The sequence below is a fragment of the Pectinophora gossypiella genome, chromosome 5 (genome assembly GCF_024362695.1).
Source record: "Pectinophora gossypiella chromosome 5, ilPecGoss1.1, whole genome shotgun sequence".
Taxonomy (NCBI): domain Eukaryota; kingdom Metazoa; phylum Arthropoda; class Insecta; order Lepidoptera; family Gelechiidae; genus Pectinophora; species Pectinophora gossypiella.
The window spans coordinates 7277698-7295732 of record NC_065408.1 but is presented as its reverse complement, the minus strand read 5'-3'; the positions used below and the strand labels follow the sequence as shown (position 1 = coordinate 7295732).

At 37.0% G+C, this 18035-nt stretch overlaps 3 protein-coding genes across 10 annotated transcripts in view; 2 read left to right on the top strand and 1 right to left on the bottom strand.

The window, feature by feature from the left end:
• The window catches only part of LOC126366868 (PDZ and LIM domain protein Zasp), a 34952-nt gene extending 31745 nt beyond the window's left edge, over positions 1-3207 (top strand). For all 5 annotated transcript variants that reach the window (XM_050010199.1, XM_050010198.1, XM_050010200.1 and 2 more), the window contains one exon: positions 1372-3207. In XM_050010199.1, the coding sequence (XP_049866156.1) occupies positions 1372-1449 (78 nt within the window). In that variant the 3' untranslated portion in view covers positions 1450-3207. The remainder of the gene's footprint in view (positions 1-1371) is intronic.
• A 1910-nt stretch (positions 3208-5117) lies between these two features.
• On the bottom strand, positions 5118-10618 carry LOC126366996 (nucleolar protein dao-5). 2 transcript variants are annotated; one of them, XM_050010343.1, is made up of 7 exons: positions 10407-10617; positions 10042-10106; positions 9801-9945; positions 8209-9615; positions 7755-7847; positions 7176-7307; positions 5118-6511 (listed from the first exon to the last, which is right to left on the bottom strand). In XM_050010343.1, exons 1-7 carry the CDS (start codon positions 10512-10514, stop codon positions 6356-6358), a joined length of 2106 nt encoding a protein of 701 aa, XP_049866300.1. In that variant the 5' UTR covers positions 10515-10617; the 3' UTR covers positions 5118-6355. The 2 variants fall into 2 exon arrangements, with proteins under 2 accessions (XP_049866300.1, XP_049866299.1); XM_050010342.1 differs by lacking the exon at positions 7176-7307 and adding an exon at positions 6596-7002 and having other exon boundaries at positions 6375-6511; positions 10407-10618.
• Positions 10619-12048: 1430 nt separating this feature from the next.
• Positions 12049-18035, top strand: part of LOC126366884 (E3 ubiquitin-protein ligase siah-1-like) — a 9466-nt gene continuing 3479 nt past the window's right edge. Inside the window, exons 1-11 of one of the 3 annotated variants that reach the window (XM_050010219.1) lie at positions 12049-12277; positions 13213-13326; positions 13521-13638; positions 13991-14202; positions 14554-14688; positions 15045-15209; positions 15574-15654; positions 16124-16254; positions 17278-17353; positions 17449-17495; positions 17845-18012. In XM_050010219.1, the coding sequence (XP_049866176.1) occupies positions 12214-12277; positions 13213-13326; positions 13521-13638; positions 13991-14202; positions 14554-14688; positions 15045-15209; positions 15574-15654; positions 16124-16254; positions 17278-17353; positions 17449-17495; positions 17845-18012 (1311 nt within the window). In that variant the 5' untranslated portion in view covers positions 12049-12213. The remainder of the gene's footprint in view (positions 12278-13212; positions 13327-13520; positions 13639-13990; positions 14203-14553; positions 14689-15044; positions 15210-15573; positions 15655-16123; positions 16255-17277; positions 17354-17448; positions 17496-17844; positions 18013-18035) is intronic. The other 2 variants (XM_050010220.1, XM_050010221.1) reach the window with 2 other exon arrangements.

Sequence of the window (18035 nt, the reverse complement as noted above, 5' to 3'; positions counted from 1 at the left end):
GTAAAAACAATTAAAACATGCAGTTGGATTTGAACCGTGAACCTTAAGAATGGCGGCTACTGCTTTACCAAATGCGCCATTTAGAAGTTAGAAGTAGTCTTCAAATTATGCATCTCTTTTAATAGCTAACCTAGTTCGCATGTGTGTGTGACAGCTTCGTGTTTGTACACAAATTGAAATGACACCAACTTTTGATGCAATGTTTCAATATGATATCTTCAGTAAATACTTCAAAATTGTAGCTTAACTTAAAGATAATGTATGTAAGATTTCGCCACCTAACATTTCACTGGGTCAGAACTCAACACTAAACGAATAAATGGAAAAAAATACGAAAACTGCAGAAGTAACGCCATCTACTGACGCAGCGTTACCTAGCTGACTGAAACACATCACTATCTACCTACGAAAAACTATCAACAACATACCTACATTTCCTGTAACATAAAATAGTCAAAACACAACTGCTTATAAAGTTGGTCAAAGAAATGTAACTTTATAAATATGTCTTGGAATTACCCTTTATAACCAACACAAAGTCTATTAAGCAAAGATAACGTCTTTTGTAACAATCCACCATCAGGTAATAATAAATAACCTACTTACTTGAAAATATATATTTCAGTTTATTCATCTCCATGAAATTTCCAGTGTTGCTTAGTCCACATTCAGTGTCATATTGGTCACACATAAAAATTTAAGACTGTAACATACTTGCAGTAGGTAAGAATTACTTACCTATTACTATTAGAACAAAGCTCGTCATACGCTGCTACACTGTGTTAAAATTCCTTTTATTAACAAGTACCCGATGTGTGCGTCCTCTAAAGTGTGCCCCTATATTATTATTAACTTATGTTTAATGTATTGTTTTTCGGATATCAACTAAAATCTTCCCAAAGTTCAGGAAGATGTTGAATTTATTCGGAGACATGCCTGTAGAAATGCTTCCCACATTATTCCGATGAGTTTGTGTGGTAATAAACAGTTGTGAAAGTAGAATTGTTTTGGCTATTTTATGTATAGTATTTTTTACATTATTATATTATTGTTTTCACATTTTATGTACCTATTTATCAACAAGTTTGTGTGTATATATTTTTTGAACAATAAGTGTTTTGAAAGAGCTCTAACTCTGTTTTGATTACAATACCCATTTTAGTCAGTTCATACAAATGCATTTCAAAACATTTTCGTTCTAGTTCTACGAGTATCAATAGCGTATTTGTTTTCATTGTTATAATTTATTGGTTTGAAAAATTAGATGTTGGTTTTGCAAAAGTAATAAAGAACCACATTAGAAAATGTAACTGTCGTTGGTTTCAGTTTTGAATAGTGCCAATTTGTCATCAATATAATCGCAATTTTCAGGTGTGCAAGAAAAACCTCGAAGGACAGAGCTTCTTCGCAAAGGGAGGCCGACCTTTCTGCAAATCGCACGCCCGCTAAGAGTCCTCATATAATGTACAACTCTGACACTGTTTACTCGACAACTACTTTCCGCCCAGTTTCTCCCTCACCTCTGACACCTCCAGCACAGAACACGCCCTCGCCGCAAAGGACGAGGAAGTTGGAAACGCCCCTCCACTTCGATGGAGGACTGTTTTCCGACATACGGAGCACTGAAGGCAAGTTATTGAGCAAAGTAACAGTAGATCGCGTTCACAGCTCCACGCGTCATGACGTAGTAGATGAACCTAGTGTTTATGAAAGTACTGGATTGTACGGAAACAAAGATTACATCGATGATTTTGTCAAAACAGAAACAATAACTAATGAGGACGTCATCAAAGTCAAGTTCACACCCGTCCCGCCCGAGCTAGATGCACCACGACTGCTTACGCCATCAGCTTTCATGCATAAGCAAACTACCCCTGTTAGACCTATAACACCTGTAGAGTACCTGAAAGATAATTACGAGGATTTGCAGAGCTACAAAATTGTGAAAACTGTTTGCAAAGAAAAATTTCTTGAACATAACAATTTTGACGCTAAAGATACCCTTAACGTCTTCGAACCTGTTAAAAGAGCACCTAGCCCATTAGCAAATTTACTTGTTTCTGAACAATTGACTAAGATAGACCACTACTTGCAAGAGAGTCTGGATGCGTGTTCAGTCAACGAAAACAAGGGGCGCGTCACTCCTATCCCAACGGTTGTGGAAGGACATACCACAACAGAATTGAAAGAATCCCAGAAGAAAAAGGATTTCTTCGAAGCAAAATCCCATCATTTCGAAAGTAGTAACAAACAATCTAACAGTGATAATCTTCAAGAAAATAAACCGAGCGATCGGAGAGAAACTGCGGCAGTAAGTTGCACAAGCATAAGAGATGATACAAGAAGGAAGTCTAAGTTACACAGTGTCAGTGAAAAACGTCAGGGAGTATTAAGTACCATATATAACATGCCAATACATTATCACGCCATGATAATATGTTTTCTATTAATTGTATATAACCTTATTTATCAATATATTAAACAGAATTGTCTTGGTAATAAGAAATAAAAATATACCATTTAATCAAAATTGCGAATTCCTCTGTAATATTAGCAAATTGTTTGCACATAAAACTAGTCATTGAATTTATTATTCAAAGAACTTATGGATTTGAAATGATGGTTTCTTATTTTTTTAATAATTTTGATGGTCCTCTCAAACAAGATGTAAATAGTTTCAGATAATAAAAATTAAAATGCATAATCATTATATAATAATATATTATTAACAATTTGGTGCTTTACATGACAATTTGCTCGCAATATTGTGATAATTCACATCTTCCTCTAATTTAAATATAAGGCTTTGTATACAGCTTCCGGAATGTTGCCGTAAACAACTACTAACATTAACAGTAGTTAGTAACAATTACATTGCAATTGATAGAGGATGAATTCAAATTGTGAATTTGAGGGTATTGGTGCACCAACTATAGTTGTGAGTATATTTTTTATCTGTTTATGTGTTTTCGTGAAGTAAGGTCCATCAAATGCTATATGTAATGTGTTTTAAGATTTTTGACAAAATTTGGATAAATTAAAATTTTATTACTTATTAGTATCGAAATTGTTAAGTTGCAATGATTTTTATTTACTGTTGATCGTAACCTTACATTAAGTCCTATTTATTTAGATTTACTGTATTGCAATTAGCATTATAACGCATAAGGTGTCACATGTCAGCTTAAATAAAGTATTTTATTTTAAGTTGTTTCTTTTTTGAGAAAGGTAAGTAAACCCTTGTGAAAGATATTAATCCAATTGACTTTAATTTATATATTTGAATAATACTACATTACTTAAACAAAACATTACTTAAATAAATAAAGGATAATAGTTGAACCTCTTAGCTGTCTTCTCTCTTAGAAGATTGTAAATCCCAGGGACTATGTACAACCCCATGATCATCTCCAAATATAAATTTTGCAATTCTGAAAAGTTAAGACAGAATTAATATTTCAACAGTTTCAGTAACAGCACAATTCTTTATGGTGGTCCAATATAGGAACACCTAAATTAAATGGTTATTACTGAATATAAAGCACAAAACTGAAATTATTTCTGCTTTATGAATAGTTAATGATTACAATTTTACAAAATATGTTGGACAAGGGAAAAGTAATATAATAACATATAATAACAAAACCCTGAACACATTTATTGATATAGGGAGGTATAGCACAGACAGTTATTCATTATTATGACAAACTTGTGCATGTACGGTCACGAGTACTAATATGTATACACTTTGAAACCGTGTCACATTAACTTATTCGACAAATTAAACTGTAAGTCTCATTAAATGTCAAATATGATAGTGCGACAAGGTTCTAAAGTGGGTACATGATATTGCTCATGACTGTACTTCTATGTAGTTTTTTATAGGTTACATCAATACTTGACGTATAAGGTGTTGGGATTGCCTAGGGAGCAAATTTGTATGATTACATAAAATCAAATGAAGCTAATGTTAGTAAACAAATAACAAAGTTCTATTACCTAGAATCTACCGAGTTTTAATTACCTACGTAATAAACAAATAGATTACTTACGTTTTCCACTCTATACCCAATCCTATGAACGTAAACGTCAGGAAACCATGCCACAGGATAGTCACACCAGGCACTGGTTGTCTTTTATGGCCAAAATTTTTAAATGTCCTACTGTTGATCATTGTAACAGATTTTATCACCCCTACTAGCACCATGTTAAAATATTTACTTCACGTAAATCCACAACCAAATTAATTCCCCTTGTCAAGGTTTTTGTTTGAATATTTTAGGAAACTTTTTAAATAAAATTTAAATTAATTTAATAAATAATAACCCTTACTTTGGGGCAATTTGGGGTTATGTAAATGTCAAAGAGTAAAGTGTTTTTTTTTTGTTTTGAAAATTGACATCTCGGTTGACCCATGGATATTAATTATGATGATCTAGAATTCTATCCATCATTCGTCAATCATGATTTAGGATTAAAACAAAGCTCGACCTTCAAAGACCTTATTATTACTGAATTATGATCGTTATTTATTTGTAGGGTCGTATGCTGATTGACGGAATACCGTGGATTACGGTAAAACCATAGACAACATTATTGCCGACGAAATTTAGAATAATCGACCTTATTATTACTTTACTGCGATCGTTATTTGTAGGATAGGATCGTATGCTGATTGACGGAATACTGTAGAAATACCATGGTAAACCACGATCACCCATCATTTATATCCAGAAACAATGATAAAAGATATATAATATGTCTGTTATAAATGAAATTAGAAGGAAGGAAAATCTGTACAGGACCATCAATATTGTTTTTGAGATACGTAGTCTGGAAAGTCCCTCATTGTCTATGGTGTGACCGTGGTTTTACCACTGCTGCGTTACCACCTGGCACACCTCACCATTGGAGTCAAGACTTGTGAGAAGACCTATGCGGACGAGAACCAACCATAACTAGGAGCAAATCTAATTAATTGCTATTTTAAATTAATATTTTTGCAAGGTCTGTAGCCTTGGTAAACTAGGACAGGACTGGTCCTCGTCTGACACACGCACTAGTCGGGTATACTGTATACTACCACTAGTGTAAGGAATTTAAGGAAAAGAATGTGGTGACCTTAATAACTTTAATATTCTTAAAGGCGGGCTTAACAAGACTTATTAACCAAAAACATTTACAATCTAAATGCATGAAGAGAAATTCACTATTGCCTTATCATAAGTTGTACCTACCATGTACAAATTTAGTGCAAGTTACACCTATTTTATGAATAATAATAATATATCAACTTATAATTATTTACATTTATAAAATAGAAAAAAAAATAGCTTATACGTCGTACATCTCTAGTGATTGGTGATATAATGGTGCTAATTCCTGTAAACACCATCTAATTTTATTTTAGGTTATATCTGTCATTTTCTTATCCGCCGAAAAGGAAAGGGACGGGTAATCGACAAGCATAAAATTTATGGAACACACGTCAATTTTAAGCACAAATCTAAACCAACCGTCTAAAAATTTTACATCTGTCAATAACCCGACACATTCTTTTACTCATTCTTCCTAAAATTAAGAGCTGTGAATCATCCGTCCCTTTCCTTTTCGACGGATATGAAAATGACGGATATAACTTTAAATAAAATTAGGCGGTGTCTGCAGGAATCGGGGCCATTATCACAAAATTGAAATATTATAATCCAAAAGCGCGTAGTCAAGTAAAATTAAGTTCCCTTATGGCAATAATAAAATATATACATACTTCAATAATTTTGCTTTATCATCAGATGAATTCATCTGTATAAAATTTTCAAATCATAAAATAATTTGGTAGATGCCAGTATTCTGATGTCAATTGTATGGTAATAATTACCAAGATAAACAAAACAACACAAAATTTAACTTTTTCCCTGAATAAAATACAAGTATATAAAAAGTTCAAAGAATTAAACCCAATGCAACTTTATCACGTATGAATAGCTGAATTTTGACTTTTAACATTACATTCAGCAGCTATTACATAATATGAAAATAATAACAATCACAGCCACACTTCCACGCACTTAATACTTGAAATGAGAATATTTGAAAATAGTATCAATGCTAATGATTACTATTGCATTGGACCTAATCATTCATAAATGAAACAAGTCATGCTTTATAGTAGAAGCGTAACAAAAAATAGTTTCACCTGAACTATGTTTTATTTAAGTAGGTACAAATTAAGTTATACTTATGTAAAACAAAATATTTTTAGTTCTTGTATAGAGCATGACAAACTGAAACAGTATATTTTATAATTAATCCTATAACAATTAAGAAAATAGTTATATTTCACCCGTCTCTTACGTTAATCTTCAAACTTGATAGAGTAGACGCCCTTGTCGATGGCACCTCCGCGGTACGAGCCCCGCTTCTTCTTGGTTTTCTCGTGTTTAAAGGACTTGCCGCGCGTGTGTTTCAAGTCCAGATTCGCGCGCTCTCCCCATGACCCGCGAGCTCCACTCTGAAAAACATAATTAGTTGTTCATTGCGGCAACTCAATAGCACACAAATTAATACAGAAAAGGTTCACTCTCTAATAGCTCACCTCATAATTTAATCAAATACTATTTTCTTGTTCTGGTTATTATCTCCTCCATCAAAACTTTTTCTATCATTGAAACCCCCTTTGTTAAATCCTCCCCGGTCTCCGCCCCAAGAGTGCCGGTCTCCGCGTCCCCCCCGACCGCGTCCTCCGCGGTCTCCTCCTCTCCCCCCACGGTTGAATCCGCCGCGCCCGCCCCTGTCGAATCCTCCGCGGCCGCCGCGTCCTCCTCTATCGAAGCCTCCGCGGCCTCCTCGGCCTCCCCGGCCTCTATCATCGCGCCCTCTGAATCCCCCGCGACCTCTATCGCCGAAACCACCCCGGCCCCTAAATCCCCCGCGCCCTCCCCAACTGCCAGATTTGTTACCCTCCTCTTCGTTCTCTTCCTCGCCGTCGTTGCCTTCGCCCTCCTGATAGAGAGATAAACTTATGAAAACCAAGACAACCCTATGTAAAGGCCGAATCACAAGTAAATGCCCGAAATCTAAAGCCACTGGGCGTGCCACCATTGTAACGTTGGGATGCTGTTTTATTAAGGCGATACATGGAGTTGGCTTGGCTTCTTATTCTTTAGGGCATTTACCTTAGCTTCGAATGAATTGTCCTTAAGTCTAGGGTCCACTTCCACTTTATCGGAGACGACGCGCCTGAACGGAACTGGTTTTTTATTTTTGTCATTTTCTTTCTCATTAGGTGTTGATGAATCTACTGGGTCCTAAAATGAGTATTAGTAAAATGTTCATTAATAAATCATAACATAATATTTTAGGTAGGAACCTAAAATAAAATAATAAAATTATATTGATTATGAGAATATATCCCACTCCTTAGTAAGTACTGTAACTCCCCATCCTTCATAAGAATGAAGTATACAACACCATAAAGGGTTGGTAATTTGACATTAAAAGTAACCAAGGTGTCAGTTTATAAATAGCTTATACTCCTTATCTTTACATATCTCACAGAAGTCAAATGACAGATATCCTTAGATATTGGGTACTAGCCTTTCATCATCCTTTTCAGTCACAAATATCACAAGAGGCTGCATTTGTCATTGTAAATTTCAGGCATAGCAACATGTAAGTAATGATAATTATGTATGCTTCATTGTTATTATTATACATGTTTCATTATGATAGATAAAAGGATATGCCAAAAATACCTTTACAAAGTTGTTATAAGGTCGCTTAGCTGGTGTTGATGAATCTCCATCTGAAGCTTTCCTTTTCTTGCCAGCTTGGAACCCATTTTCAACCTAGAAATAAAATAAGATGTAAAATTAAGTAACACAAATGGGACAACTTGTAATCGGCAATAATTCATATGGGCGGGGAGAAAGCCTAACAAGCCATTATCACATGTTGAAGAAAAAAGTTATTAACACCTTCACTGACGCCACGTCTATAGGAGGAGTCCCGATTCCATGTTGTGTTATGAATGAAAGGTTACTTAAAGGTTGAGGTTATGGACCAATGACTATAACAATCAATGAAAGTATTAAAGGATGGATGCAAGATTTCTTTTGATAACTTGTAACTCTGCATTTTCCAATATGTAGTAAGTGTAATTATGTTAAAGATGGATATTAAAAAAAACACTAATTTAAATTTTTGTACCTGATTGAATTTTTCTGCTTTCTTAGGAACTTTAGCTGCTGGAGGACCATCGTCTTCATCACTATCTTCTTCACTAGAGGATTCTTCTTTTTTTGTTTGTTTTGCAGGAGTTGCCTTTTGAACTGCTTTTTTAGGTTTTTCATCTTCACTGCTGTCATCATCGGATGAAGAGTCTTTCTTAGCAACTGGCTTGGGTTGTGTTTTTACTGGAGATTTGTGAACTGTCTTAGGTGTTTCATCGTCGCTGCTATCATCTTCCGATGAAGAGTCCTTTTTAGATGTTACTTTAGCAACTGCCTTAGCAGGAGTAGGTTTTGGTACAGCCTTCTGAGGTTTCTCATCCTCACTGTCACTTTCACTATCTTCTGAAGAATCATTTTTTGCAGGTGTAGCTTTTACTGCTGGTTTAGGAGGTTGCTTTTGTACTGGTTTCGATTTTTCATCCTCACTGCTCTCATCATCAGAAGAGGTGTCTTTCTTTTGGGGTTTTGCTTTACCTGCAGGTTTCGCTGGTGTGGGATGAAGTTTAGGAATAATCTTCTGTTTGGATTTCTCATCTTCATCATCACTGCTATCGCTATCAGACATCTCCTGCTTCTTAGGTGTTGGTTTAACAGGAGGTTTAGCTGCAGTTTTAGGCTTTTCATCTTCAGAATCATCACTATCATCCGAGGACGAGTCTTGCTTTTTACCTGGAGTAGCCTTGGCTGGGATTGCTTTCTGTTGTTTGGCCTTTGGCTCATCATCATCACTGCTGTCATCAGATGATGCTTGTTTTTTGGCTGGAGTAACTTGCGGTTTTGCAACTGGCTTTTGCTGTTTAGGTTTCTCATCTTCACTGCTATCCTCTGAAGAAGACTCATTTTTTACTGGTGGTTTTGCTGGGGTAGCCTGAGGTTTTGCAACTGGCTTTCGCTGTTTAGGTTTCTCATCTTCACTGCTATCCTCTGAAGAAGACTCATTTTTCACCGGCGGTTTCACTGGGGTAGCTTGAGGTTTAGCCACTGGCTTTCGCTGTTTAGGTTTCTCATCTTCACTACTATCCTCTGACGAAGACTCATTTTTCACTGGTGGTTTCGCTGGGGTAGCTTGAGGTTTTGCAACCGGCTTTTGCTGTTTAGGTTTCTCATCTTCGCTGCTATCCTCCGAAGAAGACTCATTTTTCACTGGTGGTTTCGCTGGGGTAGCTTGAGGTTTTGCAACTGGCTTTTGCTGTTTAGGTTTCTCATCTTCACTACTGTCAGAATCATCAGATGAATCTTGTTTTTTAACAACAGGTTTTGCTGCAGCTTTAGGAGTTCCAGGTTTTACGGGTTGTTTTGTTGGTTTAGATGTAGCATCATCACTACTATCACTGTCACTTGAAGATTCCACTTTTTTAAGAGGGGTTTGAGTTTTAGGTTTGACCTGTAATAAATATGACATTATGTAAAAAGAATTTACGGATTTTTTTCTATATAAATTGTGTTTTTTATATCAGAGGTAGTGACGAATAATTGTGCTGTAATATCACAGAGAATCATGTAACATTTTTCATCATATAATATCATTTTTAAACATATTTAGTTAAATAAATAAGTTTATTTTATTACCTGCGCAGGTTTCTTTTCATCTTCAGAGCTGTCAGAATCCGAAGATTTCGATTTTTTATTTAAGGCAGATTTGATTGGAACTTTTCCATTAACTTGAGGTGCTGCCTTCTTTGGTGGCTCTTTATCAGATTTGACATCATCAGAACTGAAATTTCAATAACATTCCATTTTAATTTAATAAACTCAGCATAGTATGATTTCATAAATAATATATACCTGAAGACTTTTAAAAACAACTTACCATTTTAATTTCTTATACCATTGTAGAATGTCTATAAATGATGGTAGGGTCTTTGCACGAGGTTTCTGTAATGAAAAATGTATGTTCTGTTTATTATACATTTAAACATGCGTCATTCTGTAAGTTTACAGCCCTAGTAGTTCACTTCACCACACTACTAAGTGTAGTCCTTCACGTGTGACTTTTGCATTGAGGTTGATATAAAAATTATATCATATTGTTATAAAACTAATTACACACACCTTATATTACTACGAAAAACGTAACTAATTCCCTTCAAAACATCTCATTTTTATACTTTGTACCTGATTGAGCACATGTGGCGAACCACACGTGGTCTTTGGTTAGCATGGTTGTGAACTTACCGCTTTGGTCTTCTTCAGTAACTCTTGAGCCAATTGTTTGTCGACTGTGAGGAGAAATTGATGAACTAACGATAGTGCTTCGGTTTGTATTTCAGGTTGATCACCCATTTTCAGGCCCTATATTTAAAAAATACTCAATAATTTTAGCGCAGCGTCGAATAAACGCCGCTTGTCGTCACACGCAACAGATTAAAAAGAAAATGATGGCGATCGGGGGCGGCGGGCGGCGGGACACAAAATGAATGATTGAGAGTCGTGAGAGTGAATGATAGTAACATAAATCGATTTTGTGGAAGTCGATTACCAATACTATACAGATGACGGGCTTTTCGGCGGGAGACGGGAACGGGACAGTTGCTTTCTTCATTGAGTAATCTAAATAATTAATACGAAGTGGTGTTTTGTGGTTAATGATCGCATTAAGTTAGTCAGAAGACATTCGCGAGTGTTATTGTATTGGAGTATTCAATGAACAAAGTGTATCTGCCTATTTTCGCTTCGTGCCGGGAAGCCGCTTCATAACTCAAAAGTTTATGCGGACTTTTGAGTTAATTCGTTTGGGGTTCGGAGTAGGAGTCTACTTCGAGGGTGGGGGCTTAGGTTTCATCATCATCATTCATCACCTTTCATCATTTCATTAATCATCAAGAAAAAAAAAATACATAAGACATGGCTGTATGGGCATAGTTCCCTATGCCTTACCCTTCGGGGAAAAACAAAAAAAAAAAAAAAAAAATATACAGATGACGTTTTTAAACTAATAAAAAATGGCGCATTCGGCTGCCTGATTCAAATCAAGCTCCCGATAGATTGGATAATGTAGTAAGCCCTTAGGTTCAACATTTACAATACAAATACACTTTATTGCACCAAAATAAAAAGAAATAATTACAAAAAGACTTCATCATTTCAACAACGTCATTATTCGTCATTTGGATGGTAGCTGGTATCCATAGCTCAGTTTTAAAAACTTTTAGGGATAACAGCCGACTCATATCAATTATGTCACAGCCTGTAACTACACATTTATAAATGTAAACAAATATTGTCATATATTTAAGGCTTTAATGGTACGAAATAAAGATATTATATATTATATTATTATTATTATTATCATTTATAATACCTTGCATTATTTATGGTATTTCATTACTCTATTTAAGCTCGAGTCGGATGAGAATCAGAGTAGGTAGTGCGAAAACGCCCTTATAGTGGCAGTCTATGGTGGCATTAGATGATAAGCAATCCGTCGATATTACACACGCTTCGAACAAGAAATACAGCTCTAAGTGTTCTACATTCAGACTAGCCTGGTAAAAACATAACATGAACAGCCTATATACGTCCCACTGCTGGACTCAGGCCTCCCCTCAATCAACCGGAGGGGGTTGGGGTTATATTTTCAGTAGAGGTCTTTGATTTTCAGTACTTGGTCTTTGTGTCAGTAAAACCGTGGTAAGACGGGTGAAACCACGATATTCCGTCAATCAGCATACGATCCACATACGACCCTATTGTAGACGTAAACGATCACATTGAAATAAAAATAAGGTCGAATTTTCTTTGAATTGTAAGTTATGATTGATGAATGATTGAAAGATGTAATACCACTCTATGGGATTTGTGTTTTTGTCTTTGTCACTGGGGTATGTATTATTGTAATTGTAATCAATCACTAGGTAGGTACGTACGTTTTTGTGTGTATCAGACAGAGCTGAGAAGAAACTGTTTTGAGTTATAATAACGTAATGCTATAAATTCGTAAGATCATTTCTGCATAAATGCAAAGTGACTGTAACGAGTGAAAATGAGCAATAGGAAGGAGAGCTTGAAGAAGTCTTTAGGGATAACGGAGTACCCTTGGAGTTCAGGTACGTTTTTATGTAGGTAGGTACTTATGTACTACCTTAGACTTATTGTACGATTTTATTATAAGTATTTGCAATCAATTATAGCAATATTTCACATAATACATTTAGTAGATTTAAAGGTCGTTGTAAATATCTTTCTTTCCTTCTAAGTATGGATGCTAAATACCTACATCTTTGTTTACATACAAGATCACTCACTAGATCTGCTTCTGTAATGTTTTTCTTCTTCTGTTGTAATGATTTTGCAATCATTAAAAGTTTCGATACCCGCTGAGTTTCTGGGACATTAATTTTGGCCTACATGAATTGTTTACACTATTTTTTTTGTGTGTACACAACTACGTTGCAATTGCGTAAACATGTGCCAATCGAGGGTCAATAAAATTTATGATTAAATCATAAATTACGTTTACCTACCAAATGTAAGGTGTATTCAAAATGCTATTACACCTAAACTAGCTTCTGCTTCAAGTTTCATATTACTTAATAACTACACTACAGGAGCAAAAACCTGTACTTTATTGGGTTCATAAATTTTTGAATTAATTTATAACAGTATATTATGAAGCAAATTGCTATACCTACTCTATAATGCCAAAACAGCCATTGTAGTGTGTCAGCATAGAGTTTTTGTATAAAGAAGCATGCTTTAGAAAATAGCTTGTAAGTATAGCGATAAACACTCATCATATAATATCATAGAGCAACACGGACCTCCGCGGACTGTAGAACTAGCTGTCCTGGGGGACATAGGTTAGCAGAGGGGAATGTCTGAATATGGCTATTGGCTACTGCCTCCCGTGGTGCTATCTATGCTATGAATAAGCAGTATTCAAATGCAACATACCTTCTTACTATTTTTTTGTCACATTATTCCAACCAGCAATCTATTAACTTTTTATAAAAAAATAATAAAGTACTTATGTATATCACAGATGATGATGAAACTGAGAGATCTCAGGCAGTTCCTGAGTTTTCTGTGAGAAGAGCTCGCAATGAACAAGAGATGTCAAATCGTGGAAATGGATCTGATGCACCTGGAACTAGTGGTAAAGTAGATTTAATTTAATTGGAAAGACTATTTTTTTTTCAATTTATTAAAAAAAAATCTTTGTTTCCATTGCTTTCAAATTAATTTATTAAAATAATGCATATGTGTTTTTCCCAGCACTCTTTCACACCTGCATCATTTGCTTTAAATACTGATAAGTGTTCTTGTTATTAATATTATATTTTACTGCAGCTCAACCTCCACCAACGTCGGCACCTTCCCAATCGTCCCCAAGGAGGAGTCAGCTCTTCTGGTCTTTGTCCCTGAGCAATCCTCACAGAATGTCAGCTATTAGTGTTCCTAGAAACAGGTAAGAACTCTTAGAAATTTCCTTTGTATTTTCATATTATTATGTTACTGTATGTAATCAAAACTACCAGTGTGCCATAGTGTGCTCAATATAATATTTTTTCTATCTACATATTCTGCGGCTATTCATCATCATCATCCCATTGCAGTCCACTGCTGGACATAGGCCCCTCCAATGCGCGCCACCAAGCCATATCCCCAGCCTTACGACTCCAGACGCTTCAAGCCACGTTCTGCAAGTCGTCCCGGCATCTTGTCTGGGGTCGGCTCACACGGCGTTTCCTTAGACGCGGCCTCCACTTCAAAACACGCTTGCACCAGCGGCTATTAACTACATAAATAATATAATACAGTTCCAGGCTAGAGGTGCCGCTGTCTTTAGTTTCGCGGCCGTCGCATTCATCGGAAGGGCGAGGCGAGCGTTCTTCCGCCTCTACCAACCGCAATAACGCAGCGTTGGACGTCCAGCGCATCTTCGCCTTCCGCCGACTCAACCGGAACCTCAACAACTACCGCGCGAGTAGAAGCGGGTCACACCTCTACGCTATCCCGCGCAGCGAGCGACGTTAGTGTAGTGTAACCCATTGCCTTGGTGAAACGGGACTACAGACTACTAAGATTCACTTTACTCAAAAATGTTATGATAGTCCTTCCCGTTTTCACTTAGGCAATATTTCCGCTTAATAAAAGTCACCCTTATCCTAACATAGTAAAACGTTGCCTTAACGCGAATTAACTTGAATAATTACTAACATTATGCAAAACTAAACAACCGACAAAATGGAGCAACAATAGTCGGTTTATTTTACTTTTTAAAAGACAAGTTACAACCACTGAACATATTTTATAGTGTGCCTGCGAGCTTCATAAAATATAAGCAAATTCTAGTAATGATACTGAAATTTCACTTTAACAGGCAGTTCAGCTCGAAATAGCAGAGACTCAATATACTCCACGCCATCAGTCGCGCTCTCAAACAACGTCACGGCGCTTATCAAAGCCAGATCGAGAAGGAATTTGCCGCGTCATTCATCACAATCTGCCAGAAATGGTACGGAATGTAGTTGCAGTATGCCAAATTTGACCAGTTGTCTTCATTAGATAGCGGTTTATTTTCATCATCAACATGCATTTTAGCAGGGATGTTCACTACACTACGTGCGGATAATGGGCTCAACTTCGGTCTGCGTGCATCTACGGTAATGAAATACGCCTTCGAATTTCTTCTCGACCATATACAGGCTTTCATGATAAAACCTTATTTCTATTAGTAATGTTGGGGTTGTACTCCGTTTTCGTCTAGGCTTCTTAAAACAAGAGCACAGTACTGACTGGGCTATTACTACTTCACGCTCAGGAACATGTGCTGTCTTGTCGTATGTGTAATTAATTGACGACTCATTATAGTGAACCCCACGCTTACTGAGGCAGTGATGGTAGACACTGAAGAGGCGAACAGAGGCATCTGGCGACCCCTGGCCGACCCCTCTCTGCCTATCAGCCCGGGATCATTAGGAGGCATCGAGTCTAACGTTCAAACTGTTAACTTAGACCAATCTGATGAATTAGATGGTGAGTGTGAAGTTACTTAACTTTTAACCTCAAACCATACAGTATTGGGAGGGTTTTTCTACAGGAATTTTTAGATTTCATGTGTGTCACCGGTTCGATCCCGGTACCGGAATTGCACCAATGAGTTATTCTCTTAAGTGCTATTTTCACCAACCATTATTAGAGAGTACCATTAGAGACCATAAAGACGGCGATATGGCTCAACGTTGGTCTAACAGAAACCTGGATACTTAGTTCAGATGGTTGTACCTCTGACTACCCTATTTGGGAATAAAGTCGAGATCTTATGTTATGTTATGTACCTTCCTACATTGTACATTATTGGTTGTTATATGAAAATAAACAGCTGTTTATTTAATTATAGAATTGGTCCTCCCAGATGAGAGCTCATTGACAGAACCTAACAACAGGAATGATACTGGCATGGAGTCAGAAACAGGCGAAGGTAAAAGAAAACCTTACATTAAAATAGTAATATATAGCAAACAAAACACAACACAAACAACAAACAACACACAACAAAACAAAACAACAACAAAACAAAACTCAACAAACAAAACAACACAACACACAAACAACAAAACACAACACAACAATTCGTAACAAAATTGAATTTAACTTCGTTATCGTGGCGAAAGCATTTGTTGGCCACCTTCGCGTCACTCAGGGAGGCTCTTCCGAATAGCCATGATTGTATTTTCAATGAGTTAATGAAAAGTAAGTAACAGTCTTGTATAACCCACTGACTGACGATGGATAAAAAATAATAATACAAATAATCATCCGTTAACTAGAGTTAATAAGGTAAATTTTTCTTTGAGTGATAATCTTCCATCAGAGTGTCGATGACGACTGATGGAATACTGATAGTGTAAGCGGATCCTAAGGTTGTAACGGAGCATTGACTGTATCAGGTGGATCGCACAACGTGTCGGGCGTATCGCTAGAGGAGGAGATAGTTGAGATCGACGTGGGGACCGACCCGCCGCCGCAGCCTAACGAGAACAACATCGTCGCCCGCTCCGATGACCACTCGCCTAATGAGGTATATAATTCTTTACTATCACTCACGCCCACGCCTATTGCCTATCACGCCTATGTCTTAAACACAATACACATCTCTTTTATCTTTGCTTCATTAGCCATAATACTATTATTTCCATACTGGCTACTGTTTCTCTCTTTATTTAAGAGCTGCGCTCTTGTCGGTGGAGTAATCGCCTTCAATACTCCATAGATAGGGATTGTAGAACGGTGGTTGCCCCAATCGCCTTCCGTTCCGCAGTTCAGTCATGAGCAATATAATGTACCCACTTTAGGACTCTGTCGCACTAACATATTTGAATTTTTGTGACACTTACAGTTCAATTTGTCAAAAAAGTTAATGTGACATGGTACCAAAGTGTATACATATTAATGCTCGTGACCGTACACCGACCAATTTTTCAATCGGTGATGTTCTAGCCAACCAGTACTGATACCGCTGCTGCCCGACATCAGGGATGCGCTTTTGAAGTAGCGGCGCCTACTCGCTACGTCACAAGATCGTCATAGTGGCTTCTGTTTACAGCTGACAAAATGGTCTACTTTTATGATTTTTACTTTAGCGCTATTAAACATAGCTTGTTTGGAATTACAGTTGTCAGGACATTTTCCTCTTTCACTGGGCTTTACACTATCTATTCTGTTGTCATTCTAATGAAGCTATTTTTAATTCGTTATAGCGGCCAAATCACAGAAAAACAAATTGGAATTCTCCGCTCCCCACCATCGTCTAAGCCAGGTTTACCTCACCCCCCACGGACATAGTTTAAACTTCAATCGCGAAGTCTGCATGCGGATCGTAACCGTATTTAATGAAATACCTATTGTATCGGCGAATATGTTCAATATATGTAAATTACCTATAATAATAAGTATTTATATTTATCCTTTATCGAAGGCTGTCTAAAAGAGATCGCGATAAGGCCGCATTTGCCCACTTTTAGTTTTTCCTTGTAGTTTTCTGTTTGTGTGTGCAATAGTGTTTATTTATTCATTCATTCAATACTTACTTATTTTTTCCTAGGAGCATGCTGTGGCAAACACGAGCTCAGCAAGTGATGACGCTCCACAACAGCAAGGAGTCAAACGTAAAAGAGAATGTAAGTATTTATTTAATGAATCATAATTTAAGAAGAAAATACTTGTCTTTTATTAAACGGTTTTACTTTTAATTATGCAAATCCTTTGCTTTCAGCTGATGAAGATAATATTGATCCCTGTACGGTGAAAGAATTCAACCAGGTCAGTAATTTTAAGTTATTCTGTATACTTCTTTATCCAAAAGTAACACGTCGTCGTCGTCGTGTGTGGCGTAGGTTTTACCTAATAAACTTTTTTTTTACGTCTAGAATTTATTAAAATTAGAACTGTGTATCGGTACTATTGTGTGTTGCACGTGGTGAAAGAAAACATCAGAGATGCGTTTCGGAGGTTTGTGACCTAATCTGTATTGGGCTGGTTTTACCTTTGCGGGTTGGAAAGTCGGACAGGCAGTCGCTTCTACAAAAACCCGTCAAATCTTCAGGCTACGTAAACGTACCCTGTGAAAAAAGGGGATAACGCTAGGGAGATGATGTTATTGTTGATGTAGAACCTGCTCCGCGTGCTGGAGTGCCCGGTGTGCCTGGAGTGGATGGAGCCGCCGATGACGCAGTGCCGCCGCGGGCACCTGGTGTGCGGCCGCTGCCGCGCGCGGCTAGCCTCCTGCCCCGTCTGCCGCACCGCCTTCTCTTCCGTCAGGAACCGCGCTATGGAGAGCGTTAGTATTAAGATCATTTTATT